The sequence below is a fragment of the Macrobrachium nipponense genome, chromosome 1 (genome assembly GCF_015104395.2).
Source record: "Macrobrachium nipponense isolate FS-2020 chromosome 1, ASM1510439v2, whole genome shotgun sequence".
Classification (NCBI taxonomy): Eukaryota; Metazoa; Arthropoda; class Malacostraca; order Decapoda; family Palaemonidae; genus Macrobrachium; species Macrobrachium nipponense.
Window position 1 is genome coordinate 195967234 of NC_087200.1, and position 20099 is coordinate 195987332.

A 20099-nucleotide genomic window follows, 5' to 3' on the forward strand; every position below is an offset into this window, starting at 1 on the left:
TCTCCAGGAATTCCTGCACCTTCTCAAGGCACTTGTTTTGCCTCTTGGGAGGGAAAAGCCCGAAAAAGAGCTGAGTTCAGAACTATCCCCAAATAAAGAATCGTCTGACTCGGCTCAATCTGGGACTTCTCCTGTTGATGATGAGACCCAGCTCCTGGGTTCATCAGAAACGTCTTGTGCAAGTCCTCCAGGACACCTGCTCTTCGATTGTGACCTTATCAACAGTCGTCCAGGTATAGGGATACTCTTATCCCCTCTTGATGAAGCCATCCAGCCACGTTTGACATTACTCTGGTGAAAACTTGAGGGCCGTGCTGAGGCCGAAACAAAGGGCTTTTGAACTGGAAGCACCTGTTCTGAACTACGAATCTTAGGAACTTCCTTGAAGTCGGGTGGATGGGGAATATGAAAGTAGGCGTCTTGCAAGTCCAGAGACCACCATCCAGTCCCCTGGACGGGACCGCTGCCAGCACAGACTGAGTCGTCTCCATGGTAAACTTGGTCTTTTCTACAAAGACGTCAGTGCGCTGACATTCTAGAACGGGTCTCCATCACCACCCGCGAGGCCATTGGGTACTAGAAAACAGGCGATTGTAGAACCCTGGGGATTCTAATTCCAGTACAGGTTCTATCGCTCCCCTTTTCCAGCATGGTGGCTACTAGATCTAGGAGTGCCTCTGTTTCACAGCGTTCGAGTATTGAGCCACTAAGGCTCTTGGAGTTCTTGAAAGTGGTGGCTTTCTCAAGAGAGGGATCTTGTAACCCTCCCTGATGACTGAGAGGGACCAGGCGTCCGCCCCCCTTTTCTTCCAGGCCTGCCAAAAGTATGACAGCCTTGCTTCCTACTGCTGTCTGGAGGACCTGTTTCACTTTCTAGCGCGGGCTTTGAACGTCCTCCTGTTTGCTCTACCGCTCCTGTCTTCTTCCTATGAAGTCCGTCCTGGTTGGAGCTTTCTTACCCTCCCGAAAGAAAAGGGCTGGCAGAACCTTCTCCTCCTTCTTTGAAGATGACGAATTCCCCCCCGGTAGACCCTTCCTTGCGGAGCGCGTCAGAAGATCTTGTGTAGCCTTCTGCGTTAGAGAATGGGTAATGTCCCTGACCAGAAGACTGACGGAAACAGATGTTCCGAGAGAGGGGCGTATAGGAGTTCTGCCTTCTGTGCGACCGTAACCCCTTTGGTCGTGAAGGAGCATAGCAGAGCCCTCTTCTTCAGAACCCCCGCAGTAAACAGGGAAGCCATCTCGTTTGCTCCATCTCTGAGAGCCTTATCCATACAGGCCATAATACTGGTTAGGTCTTCCATTCCTGTGGCCTTGTATGGGTTCTGCTTTCCTGGCCAGAGCACCAAGAGCCCAGTCTAAGAAGCTGAACACCTCGAAAGACCTAAATATTCCTTTGATGAGGTGGTCTAGTTCCGTCATGGACCACATCACCTTAGTGGAATTGAGGGCATGTCTCCTAGAAGAGTCTACAATTCCGGAGAAGTCCCCCTGGGAGGAGGCAGGTACTCCCAGGCCAAGAGCTTCTCCAGTCTCGCACCACATTCCCGCCTTAGAGGCAAGCTTAGCTGGAGGAAACGAGAAGGTGGACTTCACTGCTTTCCTCCGTTCTTTAAGCCAGTCCTCGATCCTTGCCAGAGCCTTCTTTGCTGAAATCGACAGCTTCATCTTGATGAAGGCTGACTGCTTCTGCGATTTCTTCCTAATGAACTGCGACTGAGGAGAACGAGGAGCAGCCGGTTTAAACTCCTCTCCATACAGCTCAAGAAGGGAGCGAGAGAGAACCTTATAGTCCGCAGCCGCATTAGCAGGTTTATCTTCGTCCTCTGATATCTCTTCTAAATCCAGAATTCCTTCCAACTCCTTATCCCTTTGAGTTGAAGGAACTAAGTCGGAGGTTTCTTGTTCATCCAAATTCCTGTGTGCACACGTATCAATCTCTTCCTTGATGCATACCTGCGTCAGGGGAGTAACGCCGATCGCTGGATGCATCCTGGCGTCGCAAAATGGAAGCGTCCTGACGTCGGGAGGCATGCGTCCTGGCGCCGAGAGACGGGTAAATCCTGGAGTCGAGCACTTGATGCGTCCTTGTGTCGAGTGCTGGATGCGTCCTGATGTCGGGAGCTGGATGCGTCCTTGCATCGAGTACTGGATGCGTCCTGCTGTAGGGCACTGGATGCGTCCTTCCGTCGAGAGCTGGATGCGTCCTGACGTCGAGAGCTGGATTGCGTCCTGACGTCGAGAGCTGGTTGCGTCCTGACGTCGAGAGCTGGATGTGTCCTGACGTCGAGAGCTGGATGCGTCCTGACGTAAAGAGTTGGATGCGTCCTGCCCGCGAGCACTGTATGCGTCCTTTCGTCTAGTGTTAGAACCGTCTTGTCGAGTGCCGGTCTGTCGGGAACGAGAGCTGATGTCTTCCCGCGTGGAGACCTGAAGGTGTCATCGTGTCGAGCGAAAGAATACTATCTCGGCGAGAGGAAGAGAATTCCTTATGTCTAGAGGATGGAGAGGCGAGGCGACGAGAGCTTGACGTATCGCGGCGTCGAGAGTCGGGAGAAGAAGCCTGAACAGAAGCCAGGAACTTCACGGTGCCGAGAGAGGGGTGGTTCCCTGGGCGAAGAGTGACGTAACTTCCTCTCATCGCGCGAACGGTGCTGTCTGTAGTCCCGAAAGGGAGAGGAACTCCGTTCCTTCTTACCCACTGCAGAAACCTCTGCAGGAGCTTCCTCCCTTGATCTCTTCACTGGCAAATTGTCGTCCTTACGTCTGCCCGACTGGGGGGGAGGGCAGCTAAAAGCTTTCACTAGCGAAGCCAGTTGTTCTTGCATGACAGTCATGAAAGATTTCGCTACCGCTGTTGGGTCTTGCGGTTCCGAAGGAGAAGGCTGCCGAGCCATGCTGGAAGCAGGAGAAGGCTGTCTTCAAAGTTCTCCGTAACCTGAAGGAAGAGGAGATCTCTCCTCCCTCCGTGCGTGCTGCGGGGAATCATCCGCTCTAGGTTTTGACCTTTTCGCTGGAGAGGCGTTCCAATCGTCGTCGGAAGGAAACGGTTCTGGGCTACTCCATCTACTAGAAAGGGGAGAGCGTTTACGAGTCTGGTCAGCTTGCGCATCCACCTTCTCTTGGTCGGCCTCGACTCATACTGCCTTCTGCGTCTTGGAGAGGGGCTCGGAGAAGACACTACCACGTCTGACACGCCATTTCCGTGGCGGTCATAAGCAGCCTGGGAAAACGCAACAGGACTGCTTGAGGCGACGGCTGACCGAGGATACGTTCCTCTCACCCCCTTACGGTCGTCGACGTACCTTCTCCCTTGGTCCTGGGAGCTTGGTAGAGGTCTAGACCTAGGGGCGTGACAGGATCGATCAGTCGCCACCTCCACTGCACTTTCACAAGCACTATCTCTAATTTCACCTGCATTCTTACCTTCCTTCAAGGCTGCAAGTTGTTCCTTAAGGTCCTTCATCTCAGCCGCCATCCTGACGTACTGAGGGTCATCCAAAGTAGCTACAGGGGTCCTGTCTCAGGAGCAGGAGCTACTTCTAAAGGGATTGAGGGATTATAAGAAAGGTGTATACTAACATCACTCACAGACCTAGATTTAGATTTAGAAGCCCTCCTTACGTTATCTAATTCTAATCTATGCACATAGCGTTTCATCTCCATCCATTGATTTTCATCCAAAACCTCGCATTCTTTACATCTTTTATCTAGAGCACATTCAAACCCCCTGCACCCCAAACAAACAGTGTGAGGATCCACCGAAGCTTTCGGCAATCTCACCTTACATTCCTCATTCACACACACTCGAAAATGTTTCTGAGACATCGTAACCAAAGAACAATCAAAAGAATAATCCAAAGAATAAGCCACAAAAGCGATTGCCAATCCACAGAATACGTCACCAATTATCAGTAGAAATACAGCGACACAGGGAAGCGAGCGAAAAACCCGACGGCGGACTAGCAACGATGTTGTCAGTCCAACCGGCAGAGATGATCTAAGGAAAAGAAAACGGGAATGAGTCCAAGTACCACCCTGTAAGGGTTGTTAACCACCTAACCGAACACCTACCACTCGGCGGTTGCCGCGAGTTTTGAAAAATCTACCGGACGATAGAGACTATAGCGATATATATAAACTGCCAGGTAAGTCTTATTCATAAAATTGTATTTGCTGTTTACATTGAGTAATCATTGTTAAAAGTATTTTAGGGGCATATGCCAGTTGGTAAAAGGGTACTAATCTAAGATGTCTATGAAAAATACAAATTGAATAAAAATTTGTCATTTTTGGGGACTTCTTTCTCTTTCTACTGCTTGGTTGGTGACTTTTGTGTGAGGACGTGGTTTTATGAGCATAGTACACTCTTATTTCTGACTGACTTAATAATCTGACTTAAAAATCTGTTCATCAGTTATCAGATATTTTATCTCAGTATTCATTGGTACAAACCCCTTACTTCATATATACCACAGTTTCTACTAAAGAGTATCACATGATAGACAAGTTTTGACAAAATGAAAGTAATCTCAAGTCATTTTTACAGGTAGTATCTTTAATACTGGAGAAACCTACTTACTGTCACAAAATGCTACTTTGTGCTTCATGTCTTTGGTTCTGTGTTCAGTTCCTGGTAATGCCTTCCTTGTCCCTGGCTTTATTGTAGTGGTTAGTACATACAGGGTAGAGTGAGCAAGTTGTTTGTCAAATCATAGTTTTTTTACATTTAGTTTTTTTAAAATTGTATTTTTCCCTGCCCGTGGTTTTTCTCATTGTGGGTAAGATATATAAAGGTGGTAACTCACTTCCTGTTGGTTTTTGGTTTTTTATTTTATTTGTAATAAAGGAATCCCACTAAACACTGAAATGATAAAGAGAGCAAATGAAAAACAGAAGGATATTTAATAGGCAAAACCATAAGTACTTTGAAGTAAACAATTCAGAGCCAGCACCTGCAGTTTAAAACATGTTCTTCAACTTCTGTTATTACTGAAAAGTCAGATCAACTTGTAAAATATTTGAAAAATATAAACATCTATATATTCTTGTGAATTATTATAAAGAAAATATGATATTAATGCAGTTATGGAATGTAAAAGTTGCAAAGGTTGTGTGCATTGTTAATTAGATTTGTAAGGTTATCTAAACTAAAGTTACTTTGTTAAATATTACATGCATGAGAATTTTGAATGATGGTGGCCTATAATATCTTTATTTTTTCGGTATTCAAGTGTAATCGGTGACCACATTGGTTTCATTGAAATGAATGGCATTGTTTCTGTTTGCATATGTTGAAAGATTGCACTCTTTATGTTGCCTCTTCTGACAGCAACTGTATGTTCATCTTTCCTGAGTCTTTAGTTTCTCCTATACAGCTATGTTAAGTATATCTTAGTTTAACCAGACCATGAGCTGATTATACAGCCTTAATCCTAGGGCTGGCTCAAAGGATTAGATGTTTTTATGTTGGCTAGGAACCAATTGGTTACCTAGCAATGGGGGCCTACAGTTTATTGGTGGGATCCAAACCACATTATATCAAGAAAGTTAATTCGCTAATCACCAGAAATAAATTAATCTGAGGCAAACTTGTCATGAATTGGTCTTTTTTGACTGTTTTGAGGTTGAACCAAAAATGTTTTATTTTCTTGTTTAACAAAGAATGTGTTATTACAATTTTAAAATGTTTTTCTGCGCCATATCTTTAGTTCCATAATGATTATTATAGTTATAGTTTTTTCAACAAAATATATCATGGAGTTTACATGCCCACAACTGTTTCTGACATTTAGTTTTATGTTAGTGGCTTAATTTGAAAATGCATGAATATAGAGTTTGACTACATTGGTTTTTCTGTAAAAACTTTTATATTTGGGAATGAATGAACTGCTAGGTCATCTCATATAAACTTCAAAGTCTATAGACCCCAGTCTTCTTTGTGTTTAAAATGTTGGTATGTTGTCAGTGTTTCTTGATCAAAGGTTAATTCTACAGGCTACAAAGTGGTGCTTTTCACATATTACATTTGTCTTTTCTATTAAGCCTCAGTATTTATTTTTTGTTGAAAAAATAAATACTATAAAGAATTATCATTAGGAACTATAGATATGGCGCAAGAAAAATATTTTAAAACTGTATTAACACATTCTTTTAAATTATTTTTCAGAACTGGTTGCAATAGAAACTGCCAAGCACAAAGAGGCTCTGAGAAATCTTGATCTACAACATAATTCTGAACTACAAGCGCATGAGAAACGATCATCAACAGGTGGAGGTGAGTTTTATGTTGAAGTATGTAATAGAGATGTATTTGTGATGTTCCATTCCTGAAAATGTATATAGTGGTGAATACCCTGGTTTCAACCCCTTCCATTCCTTTTAGTGTACCTCTTTCATATTATCTTCTCCTAACAATTTGTTTCAATGTTATTCTAAGTGCTGAGTGACCTCATAGGTCCCAGTGCTTGCCTTGACCTAAATTTTAAATTCCAATAAGACGAGTAATATTGATCTTATTCCTTACAGGCTGAGTTACGAGACAGATTAAGTAATTTGGATGCAAGACGGAATGAGGCAGAGGGAGAAGTATCTGGTTTAAGGGTTCAGATTTCTACTGACCGTACTACAGCTCAAGCACAGCTGGTAGCTGTATTCGCAGCAATGAAGGACTGAGCATGTAAGCTATTAAAACATCTTTCTCAAATTTATGAACCCAGTTGGGAATTGTGTTTGATGTATTTCTGAGCTTAATCTTTTATTTTTAATATATCTTTCCTTGAAGATTTTAAACCTGTCACTAAGTATATTGTCCATCATATGCATCACCTCTGCCTCCAGCACTGTGTGATGCCAAGGGCCTTTCTGAAATTCTGTCACTCATGTCTTTCCTGTGCTCCTACTTCCACTAATCTCTGCTCATCTTCACCCTTCTCTCTTTTAGTTCTCATCCAAGTACTATTCATGTAACATCCTCTGGAGTGGTGCAAAGGACATGTCCAAGTAATTTGCAACTTTTTTCATCATAGTTTCCCTCATGGTATAGTTTTTCTCCCTATCCTGCCATCTGGCTCTTATATTCTTCTTAAAGTTTCACTGTCATACCATGTTTCTTGTTCATTTATCAAGTCAGATTATATTAGTGAATATTCAATCTTACTTTGCATGCGGTGTATTTAATTTCCACTTCTTATTCTGCCTGCCCAGTGATGTACTATATTGGAACAGTATGGGGACATTATGTATCCAAAGAGTCATATAATACGTTTAAAACTTAATTCGACAGGCATCCGTGATGCGTGGGATGGAAGAACGTCGTTCATGCTATGGAAGAGAGTCGAAACGATGCAGAAGAACGCTTCGAGTTCAGATAGCTTCGAACACATCCCTCACATCTGCTAATGCAAAGCTGAACTCTCAGATACATTCTCTTACCAATCAGCTAGCTGAGCTTCAAGCAGTAAGTATGGGATTTTGCTCTAAAAAACTTTCTCACACAAATAGACTATTATGGTTTCACAATAAAAAATTTTTTTCATACAAACCAACCTTTCAGTCATATACTGTATGCCTTATTTCTCAGTCAGTGAGTCCTCAGGCTCACCAGTTTCTTGGTTGACAAAAAGAAGAATAAGCTATATGTACTGTTCATGAACATTGTTGGGTGTCAGGTAAGTATCTTCTAACTGCCTCAGTTTTTCATAAAAATGGAGTATGAGAAAGCGAGCCATAGTTTTGGGAGTAGGACAGTCGTATGATTACTAGTTTTGTATGTAAAAGCTTGTTTTGCATTATTTAAGAATATTTTGTCTGACCACAACTGTGGTAGTTGCTATTTAGGAGGGATGACAAGTTGCTGAATGCCCCTGAGTGTTTGTGTGTTCTTTAATTTTCTTAATGCAGAACTTGGGGACTGCTCAAGTTGAAACCTAACTTCTAATGTTACTTTAATATTAAGCTAGCCTTGTGCTGGCACTAGGCCATGTTCTAGGGGAGTCCATAATTGGAAACCTCTAATAGTCTTAGGCTTAAATAAGGTTTGAGTACCCAGGGCACCAATGTTAAGTAAAAAGAGACGTTTGTAAATGGCAAGTTTTCAGATTAGGATGTGTAACACATTTGCCATCAACTTAAGAAAGAAGAAGCTGGTAACCTCAGAAATCTACTTGTCTTGATAGTGCTGGTGAGTTGGTGAATTAGAAGCAAAAACTTTTCGTGGCTGGAAATTGGGCAAAGGAAAAGCTACATCTTGGAAAGTTGTTATGGATGTTGTGGCCGAGAGCTAGAGGTAGCGGACCATCTTGTGGTAAAAGGACAGGTCTTGGAAGTTATAGAACATTTCTTTTTCCTTGGGGACACACTAGACTGTGAAGAGTGTATTGTGGGGGGCAGTATGAAAAAGAGCAACAGCAGCCCGGATGAAGTGAATAGATAATGCCTGACTATTGCTAGATAAAAATATCCCATTAGTAGACAGAAAAAAATACTTACATTGTGTGCACAAGGCAGAAATGTGGACACTGGCAAAACATGGGTGAGATTTTGAAACTTGTGCTAGAATGTTAAGAGTCATAGTCAGGATCTGTTGAGAAAGTGGTGAAGAGATGTGGTGTACATCAGCTGGAAAATAGACTCAAGATATCAAAGATAGAGGTGGTTTGGACTTGTGATGAGAAGGAATAAGGTACAGTTAGTCAGAAAAGCAGTAGATTTAGAGTAGGGAATAGACAAAGACTGAGACCAGTTGGGAATTCAGGTGGAATGGGCATAAATAAAAAAGTAGAGACGTGACATCATATAAAATATTTTGTATTTTGAATAAGGACCAGGTTAAGAGAAGTATATTTATGCTAATAACTTTACTTGTGACTTTTCCAGGCTTAAACACATGGTTTTTCCTCATTCTTGTAAAAAAGGTTTCCTAGCCAGAGTGCTATCATTTTTCCTTGAGTTGAGCTACTGCATGGGCATTGTTATTTATTTATTTAATAATAATAGTTGTGGTAGTGAATATAGTTATGCTTACCATGTACTTGAAGGATGCATACTTCCAGATTCCGATCCATCATTTGTCCAGGAGGTTTCTTCGATTCGAACTTGCAGAGAAGGTTTTTCAATTCAGGGTGGTATGTTTCAGACTGACACATTGCCTCAAGTGTTTTCAAGAATATTCGCTTTTTAGTCGACGTGGGCTCATGGTCAAGGGATCAGATTTCTAAGGTACCCTTATGATTGGCTGGCCATAGCAAATTCCAGAGAGAAGTTACTTTTGGACAGAGAATGACTTCTTCAATTTTGTGATAAATTGGAAGAAGTCGAATCTGGATCCCAGTCAAAGGATTTTGTATTTGGTGATGATTAAAGATACAGTAAAGGCCAAAGCTTTTCCATCAGATCAGAGAATAGCAAAATACAAGAATGTGTTGAGTACCTTTCTGTCGAGGAAAACACAGCCAGTGAAGCAGTGGCAGGTAGTTCTGGCCATTCTAACTTTGCTGGAGAAGCTGGTTCCTCACAGAAGGATTCAGCTATAATCTTTACAATGGAGGATGAAGGAGTTTTGGTCTCCAGCAATAGATCATCTTTCCATGCAGATCCTACCATCAACAGAGGTGAGAAACAATCTACTGTGGTGGATGGACAACAGCCATCTTATGGTAGGGGTGTCTCTTCAGGAAGCCTCTCCAGATCTTCTGTTTTTGGATGTGTTGGCTGAAGGATGGGGCACTCATCTGTAGTATCTAATAATTTCAGGAAACTGGAATCAGCAAGACAAACAACTCCACATAAATGTGTTGGAACTGAAAGCAGCATTCCTAGCCCTTCAGGAGTTTCAGGAGAGGGTAAAGGGACACTGTAGTGTTGATGTTGGACAACACCACAGTAGTGGCACATGTAAACATCTTTTGACAGTACAGCTACATCAGTGAGCTGTAGACAACTCAGTAGAGATCAGGGCCAGATACATTCCAGGGAAGAGGAATGTGGTAGCAGTCAGGAACAGATTCTGGGAACAGAATGGTCCTTATATCAGGAGGTGGTGGACAGGATGTTCACATTGTGGGGAAGACCAGGTACATAGACCTCTTCTCAACAACATATAACAGAAAACTGGAAATACATTGTTCAGTAGTTCCGGACACAGATGCAGTGGCAGAGGACACCCTGCAAGATCCATGGGACAATATAGATGTATATGCTTTTCCTTCATTTTGTCTGATCCGTCAAGTCCTGAACAAGGTGATGAGGTCTCAGAATCTCAGGATGACTATGGCCACTCCTTTATGGCCTCAGGGGATGGTTTCTGGACTTATTATCTCTTCTGGTAAACATTCCGAGGTTGCTACCTTCCTGGCAAAATCTTCTACGTCAACCCCATGTGGTGAGTTACCACCAGTCAATGCAGTCCCTATCTCTTCTTGGGTGGAAGCTCTCAAGTATCTCCTGTGAGCAAGAGGCTTTTCTCAAAAAGCAGCGACTCAGATGTCATGATATATCAGGAAGTCGTCGACATGTGTACCAGGGAAAGTGGACTGTCTACTGTGATTGGTGTCATAGATGGGGGTATTTCTCCACTCGGATCTTCTATTAAACAAATACTCAGCTGATTTTTTAGTATTTCTGAGAACAGAAAAAAATCTGTGTCAGCCATGTAGGGTTACAGGGCTGCACTAGCTATGGTGCTAAGGATGAAAGACTTAGATGTTTCTGCTTCTTGGGAAATATCTATATTGATCAAGAGCTTTGAGCTGTCCTGTATACCTAGAGAATTCAAATCTCCTAGCTGGGATTTAACTCTGTTATTGTCTAGTCTTACGAAGGTTCCCTATGAACCATTATGACAGGCTACAGATAGAAACTTGACCCTTAAAGTGGTCTTCTTGCTAGCCCTAGCATTGACAAATTGTGTGAGAAATTCATGGTTTGTCATATGATGTAAGACACACCAGAGGTTGGAAGTCTTTAGTTTTTTTTAATTCATTCCAAAGTTCATTGATAAGTCACAGAATCCAGCAATTATTGAGGATAGATTTGTCTCCATTTCTATACCTTCTTTGGGAGATTTTGTAGATAATGTTCCTGACGAAATGTTATGTCCCATCAAAACACTGTGTGCTTATTAAAAAAAACTCATCCAGTGCCCCTGGCAGGCCAGTTTGTATCTTGTCTAAGATGAGGGTATGGAAGTGAAATGAATGAGATAACTGGTCTCTTTTCTTTTCTATTTTCTGTCTCTTTCTTTACCTACAGGCAGTGAGAAGAGAGTATTGTCATAAACTGGAACGGACAGGATACATGTGAGTGAAGTAGCCATGCTGTTAGTGATCATTAATGTAAGATACCTATCACTAGCAAGACATTCCTCTCTTTAGCAAGGGAGAGAGGAATGGTAACTACTTATCTTCCGCAGATGCAATGAACTGATATTGTGTGGAAATCCAGAAGTTTGAATCTATGATATTCGTGTATATCTTAGTTTCTGAAGTAGTGGTCAGTTTTTTTAGAATTTTTGTATTCAGGAAATTGATCAAAGGTGGCAAACCTCCAGTTGGTTAATAATACTTACCTCCCACCAAGTGTAAGTCTATCCTAACATTAAGACCGAGGGTTTGTTTTGTATATGGACAAATGACAAATTTTTAATCAATTTGTATTTTTCATAACTAACAAACCTGAGGTCTTAACATACAAAGGCCCACCTCTAACCACCCCTCCTGACAATTAACCTGGGTTGGAAGAATAACTGGTGTGGTCACGGGTTGCCGAGGAGTATGTGGGTGGTCCCACTTAACTCATGTCAAAGCACAGTAGCCAATAGTCCCTTGCATACACAATTTTGTTAACTTTACTGGTTTCCTGCTGGTGCTAAAAGATTTATCCTAATGTTAAGACTTCAGGTTTGTTAGTTATGAAAAATACAAAAATAACAATTAATTCAAAAATTTGTCATTTTTGTGTTATATGTATATATTCTTAATGGGTTCTAAGGATCTTGTAAATAGTACTTGAGTATTGTTTTTTATTTTTCATTAATTGCACATTTAGACAACTGGCACTACTATTTCTTCAAAGTGTCTTCCTAGTACATTAATAATTTCACTCATCACTCTTGCCTATTTTGTGCACTTACAACCTGAATTCCATTCTCATTCTTGTTCTTTTCCTATTTTTCTCTGGCCCTTATCACTGGTCTTTTTCCTTCCACTGCCTTATCTACTGTTTTTGTGATTAACTGGTCCTCATACTTTATCCCATATCAGATTCGTCTTAGTTCATAAGATATGTCTGTTTTTTAGTGTTTAGCAGTACATTTCTCCCCAACTTTCACATTTGTAATTTGACCACACTTTAATCTCCTTCATTTCCTTTGCGCATACCTGTGACTATTGCATTATCATTTCTTCTTGCTACTGTCAGTGGGATGTTTTTATTAACGTGTCATTCATGAATCTCTTTCAACTTCATTTATGCTGTTGCAACTTTTTCCTACTGCCCTCTTGGTACTAACATCATATTGCAGTGAGTCCTCAAGGTAGTGGAAATGTTTTTAACTATTTCTAGGATTGGCCCCTCCTGTTATTTTGATACCTTTTACTCCATGTATGTATTGCAGTCTTTAGCATCTCTTAGAACACCATCTGTTGATAATAGTACTGAGTTCACACCCAAAAGGCTACTTTACTGAATGACTTTATCATAGTGGTGAATTATATTTATCGTCTCTGCCAAAGGGGCGTTCTCTGGATTTGCGGACTCATACATTCGCGGATTTCTCTCTGGAACATTTCTCCGTTTTATTCATGGAAAATTTGCCTATTCACGGTATTTATCTATGAGAAATATCCACAAATTCCTGGGGTTTTTTTATCAGTTTCATCATAAAATGCACTTTTTGTGGTAAAACTATTAAAAAAACCAGGTATAAAAATTTGTAGTGGGTTTTTCTTCAGTTTTATCCAACAAAATAGGAGGTTTAAAGCATTTTTTAGGGGTTCCAACTATTCGCAGGTTCTAACTATTCACGGGGGGGGGGGGGGGGGGGGGGGGGGGGGGGGGGGGGGAGGGGGGGGGGGGGGGGGGGGGGGGTCTGGTACGCATCCCCTGCGAATACAGGGGGACCAATGTGCTTCTAAAAATACCTAAAAGTCATAAATTTTTCCGTTATTACATATTTCATAGATTCTGCAGACTGTTTTATATTGGTTTGAGCATGTCTGTTTTTCTAGCAATGGTAACCGTTTCTATGTGTAATATTATATTGTCTATGGGTTATGTACTCAATAAGTTTATTGTATCTGTATTTGCAAATCCAATCATCTTCCGATTTGGGGCCCTTTATATAAAAAGTAATTTCTTTTCAGGCTGTTGACGGTAAAGCCCTGGAAGTAAAGGCTGCCGAATCTCGTGTGAGGGAGGAGGTAAAAGAACAACTTGAAGAGCTGAAACAAGAACGTGAACAAACAGCCCAGCTTAACAGCACTGTGATTAAGCTTCAAAGGTGAGAGTCCTACTTTCTGTTGCAATGTTAATTGGCAAACCTTTCTGTGTTTACAAACCTTGAATTTTGTATGTTTTGTTCAAAGTAATAGTATTGGGAGCTTCTGAATTATTGTCCATGTAGTATCATATGAGGAACTATTCATGTGAATGATGTAGGGTACTTCATGTACTTTCAGAATTCTTAATATGTTTAAAATCATCAGTATGTTCTAGTTTTTCTTAGTGAATAATTCATGTTCTTTCAGTGCTCCTAATTTATTTAAAATCAACTTTATAATCGTTTGACTTGGTGAAATTATGTGAGACCAGAACTCTTGTTGCATTTATTGTAATGATAACATTTTTGTAACAGAACCATCTCCGAGAATCAGCTGGAGTACGATTCCAACATCCGTAAGCTAGAGGATAAACTAAGACATGCAAAGCAAGAAGTAAAGCAGAGAGAGGAAGAGCTGTTGAAAATTCGAGAGGATGAGGAACGTAGAGTTGGAATGTTGCACTCTGCATTTGTTTCTTATTTCAATACATCACCATCATCCCCAACAAAAGCTAATCAGATGAAATAACTGTGGTTTAGAGGGGAATATCTCTTGCATTATGGAATTCTAATGCAGATTCTGCCATTATAAATTGGAAAAATTATTTTTTTAGAATTTTTTTTATGGTCAAGCTACTGTTTGTGTATTCCTTTTCGTGCCAACCTGGGGTAATAAACGCTGAAGCAGCATTTGCAACGTCAGTTGAAATGTAGAATTCCAGTTGCTGTATGATTAGACTCTCAGTTTCACAATATTATTATTATTATATTGTATAAGGTCCACAATATATCAATGGTAGAATGTGAGACTTTATTAAAATTTATAAAAAGCTTTCAGGCCAGCCAAAATGTGATGAGGTAAACTTCTGAAAAGATGACATAAAGGATGGATGGTGGTGTTTTGTTGTTTGTATGGTGTTTTTACATTGCATGGAACCAGCGGTTATTCAGCAACGGGACCAACGGCTTTACATGACTTCCGAACCACGTCGAGAGTGAACTTCTCTTACCGAAATACACCTCTCTCACTCCTCAATGAATGACCGAGATTTGAACTCGCAACCACCGAGGTGGGACGCCAACACCATACCAACCACGCCACTGAGGTGGTGTGGTTAGCTCCCCCAACGGTCACGTTAATGAAGGAAGTGGTCACCTGCCCAACTAGGTAATTTCATCTCCTCTTTTTGTATTTCTGGCTACTATCCTACTTGATCTTCTTGGGCTGTTGGGACACGATACCTATTCCCTCTGGAGGAGTCTCATAGAATACGGGTACGGACTGATGGGTGTTGTAAAGTACCTGTAGAGGGGGAGGTGAGGTAGAAGCAGCATTAGACGAAGAAAAAAAAAGCAGCCTCCCAACAGTTAAATCTTTAACAAACGTCCTAAGTATGTAATCATTAACCATAGGGCCCTCATTAACTAATGACTTGATGCCTTGGAAGGTAACAAGTTGTTTGTTACCATTAATAACAAGTCGTTTGTTAACAAGGACCTAATGGTTAATCATTGCATACTTGGGACGTTCATTAAACATTTTTGTGTTAGGCACTGTTTTTCCTTTGCCTGATGTTGCCTCTGCCTCTCCTCCCCCTCTATGGGAGTCCATATGTAGCTGTATTTTAAAAGACTCCTCCAGAGGAGGGATTACATGCAATGTCGCAATAGCCCCTCAGTAGATCGAGTAGGATAGTAGCCTAAAATATGAACAGAGGAGATGAAATGACCTAGTTGGGCAATTGACCACTCCCTTCATTGGCGTGACCATTTTAGAAGTTAACCACTACCAGCATCCATCTTTTACATCATCTTTTCAGAAGTTTACCTCATCACATTTTGTTATAATTACTTAGTTGGGCTGAAGATGAACCCAGGATAGGGTTTGAAAGCTTCTTATACATTTTTATTATAGTCTCGCATTCTACCATCGATATATTATTGTGGACCGTATACAGAGTTATTCCTGTTCTTGGCATTGAGATTTCTACAGATTATTATTTTGCAGAAGATGAACGCTATTCAAATATGCAAGGTGAATTGCTGTAGGGTAGCAGTGCATTGCTTTTTGCTTAAACTTTTGAGGTTCCAGTGCTTAACATCCTCAGTGTACCACAGTCTAGCATTGTGAGGAATAAGACCTTTGGAACTGATTAGTTTGATAGTAATGCATAGCTACTGCACATTGGTGCTGCTGTTCAGCGAATCTTGTCGCTCTCTGCAGGAAAAGAGAATTGGGGAACAATTGTGATGGTGAAATCTTCTGTTAAAGTACAACTCATAAAGTTTTGCATTCTATATAGCAGAATTTCCAGTACAGGCAATAATCCCGTAATAGGTGGAACAAGACTAGGGAGCAGTGTAGACACCTGTGTCGTGACTGTGTTAACTGTCACAATAGATTATTGGAAGGTACAGAACTCAGTTGTCTGGTTTCAGTATTTGTCATGATGATTTATCACAACAAATCACCAGGTCTGTGTACTGCACATGAACTACAAAGGAAAATCATATAAAAAACACCAGACGGGCCAACAATTGTAAAATCATCAAGTCTTCATTTTCCAATTTTATAACTTAATTCTCTAGTAGAAAATATCTCCTGGTAAGTTACTGACTTGCAAAGCCACCAAAGATTCATCACTCAGTTATGCCATCTCTGCTGCATGGGAGTACTATCATAAATTTCATCATCAATTCATCATTTGGTTATATTTGCATCGTGCACAAATCTGTGATGCATCAATCCTTTTTTTAGAAGAAAAGGAAGACAATTATGTAGCTTAAGCATTAATGTTTTGCAATCTTTAGACCTCTGGCAGTTAACTGAGGCATTGTTGGTTTACTATTGGTTAACTGCTCCCAGAGATTCTCAGGCTTGGAATCATTTAGGATTGTTGTCAGTTATTTCCATGTTTCACTTTTTACTCTTTCCTAATTATTATTGTAATAATATTGGTTAATAATTTTCCCAAAATTTATTTCTCAGAAGTAGGTTGTAAGAACTACACATATGTATCATTATTACAATTGTTATCCTTTTACAATGCTTACAAAATTTTTCAAGGAGACATTTTCTTTCTTGTATTTTGCCTTACATATCAGGTTTATGATCTCAGTTTTTTACTGTTGTGTGTGTATTGGTGTGTTTGGTAAACACTATTTTTTTTTACATAAGTCAGACTGCAGCAGCTGAGCATGGTACAACTAATGCCAAGATCAACCAGTTGTAATGAAGAAGGCATATACCATTTTCCTCTATTTGTATGTGTAAATGTTATACTCCTGAAAAGCATGGTCTGTTACGAATTTTTATATAAATAGAGGTAGGTGGCTTTAAATACCACATTTTTGTAGTGTTTTCAATGTAGCATATCTCATTTGGGATGTAAAAAAAATTATTGTGATATTTATTTGTATCCATTCAAATTTATTTTTTAAATGTGATGTGATGTATGAATGGTGTAAAAAATAATTTTTCTATGACCCACATTTGGTTAGGATGTTTGTTTTAAGTAGATATTGGTTTAGTTTGATGAACTGCTTTGGATCATTTTGCCTTGGTTATTGGTATAATAATGAAATAGGTTATAAAATTTAGGCCAAAAGCCAAACTGGGAACTATTAGGTTATTCAGTGCTTGAAGGGAAATTGAGAGTAGAAAGGTTTAGTAGGTGTAACTGGATGAAAACTGCAGTTACACTATGAAGCAATTGGTAGGAGGATGGAAAGTGGGGAGGGGGGGAAAGAAAGAGAATAGGAGTGTAGGTACAGTCAAAGGAATGAAAGGGTGTTGCAACTAGGGGCCAAAGGGATGCTATAAATGAATCTTAAGTACAGTAATGCCTACAGTGCACTAACGTCCTACAGGGAACACAGTATGCTGTCAATCTCTGAAAAGTTTCATAGTCCAAAGTTGCTTGTAGAATTAGTAATTTTAGTTTGTTGGACTAGGTGCATAATCAAATCAAAATTGATGTCTTGACCGGGAATGTGCTCTCATATGAATAAGGATAAACTGTAATTCTTCAGTTGTAACCATTTATTTTAGTACAGGTCTTTAGCAGTTTTAAAATTAAAATAATCTCGGACTGTTTTCTTGCTTATGTTACTGGAAGTATTCATCGAGGTTTTGTTCACTGATAGAATATCCTAGACCTTTTCCAATTGTATTTGATACTCCCATATGGTTTATTATATTTGGTGTGCTGTTGGTTTTGCATTTAATCTGCTAATTTTTCAAATGAATTGGTGTCTTATGTTTTTAGACATAGTACAGGCAGTCCCCGGGTTATGATGGGGGTTCCATTCTTGAGACGCGTTGTAACCCGAAAATCGTTGTAAGAAAACCGTACTTTTAATGCTTTGGGTGCATTAAAAACTCTGCAAACTGCATTCTTATTGCATCTTTCATCAATAAAACCTTCAAATATTGATTATTTTGCAATTTTGGTGTCATATTTCTTGTGCCAGATCAGCGTTGTAGGCGTCGTAACCCTGGTAATAATTTCTGATGAATATAATTGAAAAGCACCTTAACCTCGGAACGTCGTAAGCCGAACCGTTGTAACCGGGGACTGCCTGCATGTAGTCCCTGGTTATCGGCGGACTCGGTTATGGCGATCCCGGTTTATGACGCTATAAAAAATGGCGATTTATGGTGCCATAACATGCCGAGTTCCAGTACGCTAATAGAGTTTCAGTGCCTCAGTGGCATGGTCGGTATGGTGTTGGCGTGCCACCTTGGTGGCTGTGAGTTTGATTCTCAGGCATTCCTCTGAGGGGTGAGGAATGTGTATTTCTGGTGATAGAAGTTCACTCTTGACGTGGTTCGGAAGAATCTCGTAAAGCTGTTGGTCCTGTTGCTTTTCGTTTGTTTGTTGTTTGTATGGTATTTTTATGTTGCATGGAACCATTGGTTATTCAGCAATGGGACCAACGGCTTTACGTGACTTCCGAACCACGTCGAGAGTGAACTTCTATCACCAGAAATCCTGTTGCTTGAATACTACTGGTTCCATGCAACATAAAACACACCTTACAAACACACAGCACCATAACATATCTAACAGGGGCACCATCAATTGGTTATCGGTGCCATAAATCACTGAATTCCTGTTAATGGTGGTTTTCGCTTATCAGCACCCCGCCGAGAATGGAACCTCTGCCAGTAACCTGGGACTGCCTGTATATTTTTTTCCTTGAAATAATTCATTTAATGACTTCCTTCTAGTTTTGCTGATAATTAATTGTGTATTGGTTTTAGTGTTCTGTAAGGTTGTTATTAAATTAATAATTTTTTAAATAATGGCTCATCATTCTGATAATTACTCGGACCACAATGGAACTTTGTTTTAGCTGTTATTGGGAAAAATGCTTGGAATACACTTGTCTACAGCATTAGTAATGAAGTCTGTGATATATTTACCAATTTCATCAGGGTCTCCTAAAAGATCATAAAATGGAATTTGTCTTGCAACTAAGGTAAATTTTTCTTAGCTTGTTCATCTGTATTGAAGTTTAAAATGGAATTGACTTGGTTTGTAAATTATTTTTATAATATAATCTGGAAAGTGAGTGTTAGAATGTAAGTTATCCAAAGCATGTCACTCAAATTGGTTTCTTACATGTTTGGAGCATAGGGATTCTTCAGATTTTGACCTAATGTTAAGGGCATAAACAAACTTATTTCTAGTTTGAATTCCCATTGGATGATATAAGGATTAAAAATTTATGGAAGATTGTCAGGTTGTGCTAATTGACTGTTGCCATTACAGTGGACCCCCGTATTTGCGTTCTCCGGATTCGCAGACTCGCGCATTTGCAGATTTCTCTCTGGAACATTCCCCCATTATTCGCGGAAATTCGCCTACTTGCGGTATTTTTCTATGAGAAATATCCACAAATTCCTTTTTTTTTTTATCTATTTCATCATAAAATGCAGTTTTTGTGATAAAACTAATAAAAAAACCAGGTATAAAAATTTTTAGTGTTTCGTTTTCTTGAGTTTTTAAGCATTTTTATAGGGGTTCCAATTATTCACGGGGGGGGCGAGTCTGGTATGCATCCCCTGCGAATAAGGGGGGACCACTGTATATTTTTATGAATCTATTTCAACATGTGTAGGTATTGCTTTTACTGTAGCTCCTGATTGTTTTATTTCATTTTATTGAACAGCATATGCTTTCAAATACTATTATTATTTTTTGGTTTTAATATGACACTAGGCATCCTGCTCTATGTTTTGTGAGTTGTTGGTATATCTTCCATCTATGTGGCTTTAGTGCTAGTTTAGTGTTTACATGTAAATTACTCATCGATGTCGGGAAGTGCAATTGATTCACTTTATGAAACAAGCTTCACATTGAGGGTGGGGGATTCATATGACTTCTTCATCTCTGTTAAGTGCTAATTGAATATCTTTATTAGCTTGACGAATTGCTTTTATTTACTTGATTCCTTTATGCTTTTAGTCTTTCTGTCTTGTTTCATTTCAGGATAGCCAAATTTGCAGATGACACCAAACTAGTTGTAAATTCAGCAGACCCACATACAGTGGAAA

At 40.1% G+C, this 20099-nt stretch overlaps 1 protein-coding gene and 1 pseudogene across 1 annotated transcript; both read left to right on the forward strand.

The window, feature by feature from the left end:
• Positions 1 to 20099, forward strand: part of LOC135219987 (leucine-rich repeat-containing protein 45-like) — a 99675-nt pseudogene that overhangs the window by 56529 nt on the left and 23047 nt on the right.
• LOC135220098 (centrosomal protein of 131 kDa-like) lies at positions 4221 to 14886 on the forward strand. The gene is made up of 7 exons (XM_064257413.1): positions 4221 to 4230; positions 4550 to 4636; positions 6170 to 6294; positions 6529 to 6645; positions 7286 to 7459; positions 13362 to 13498; positions 13853 to 14886. The coding sequence occupies exons 1-7, from the start codon at positions 4221 to 4223 to the stop codon at positions 14064 to 14066; spliced, it is 864 nt and encodes a 287-aa protein (XP_064113483.1). The 3' UTR covers positions 14067 to 14886.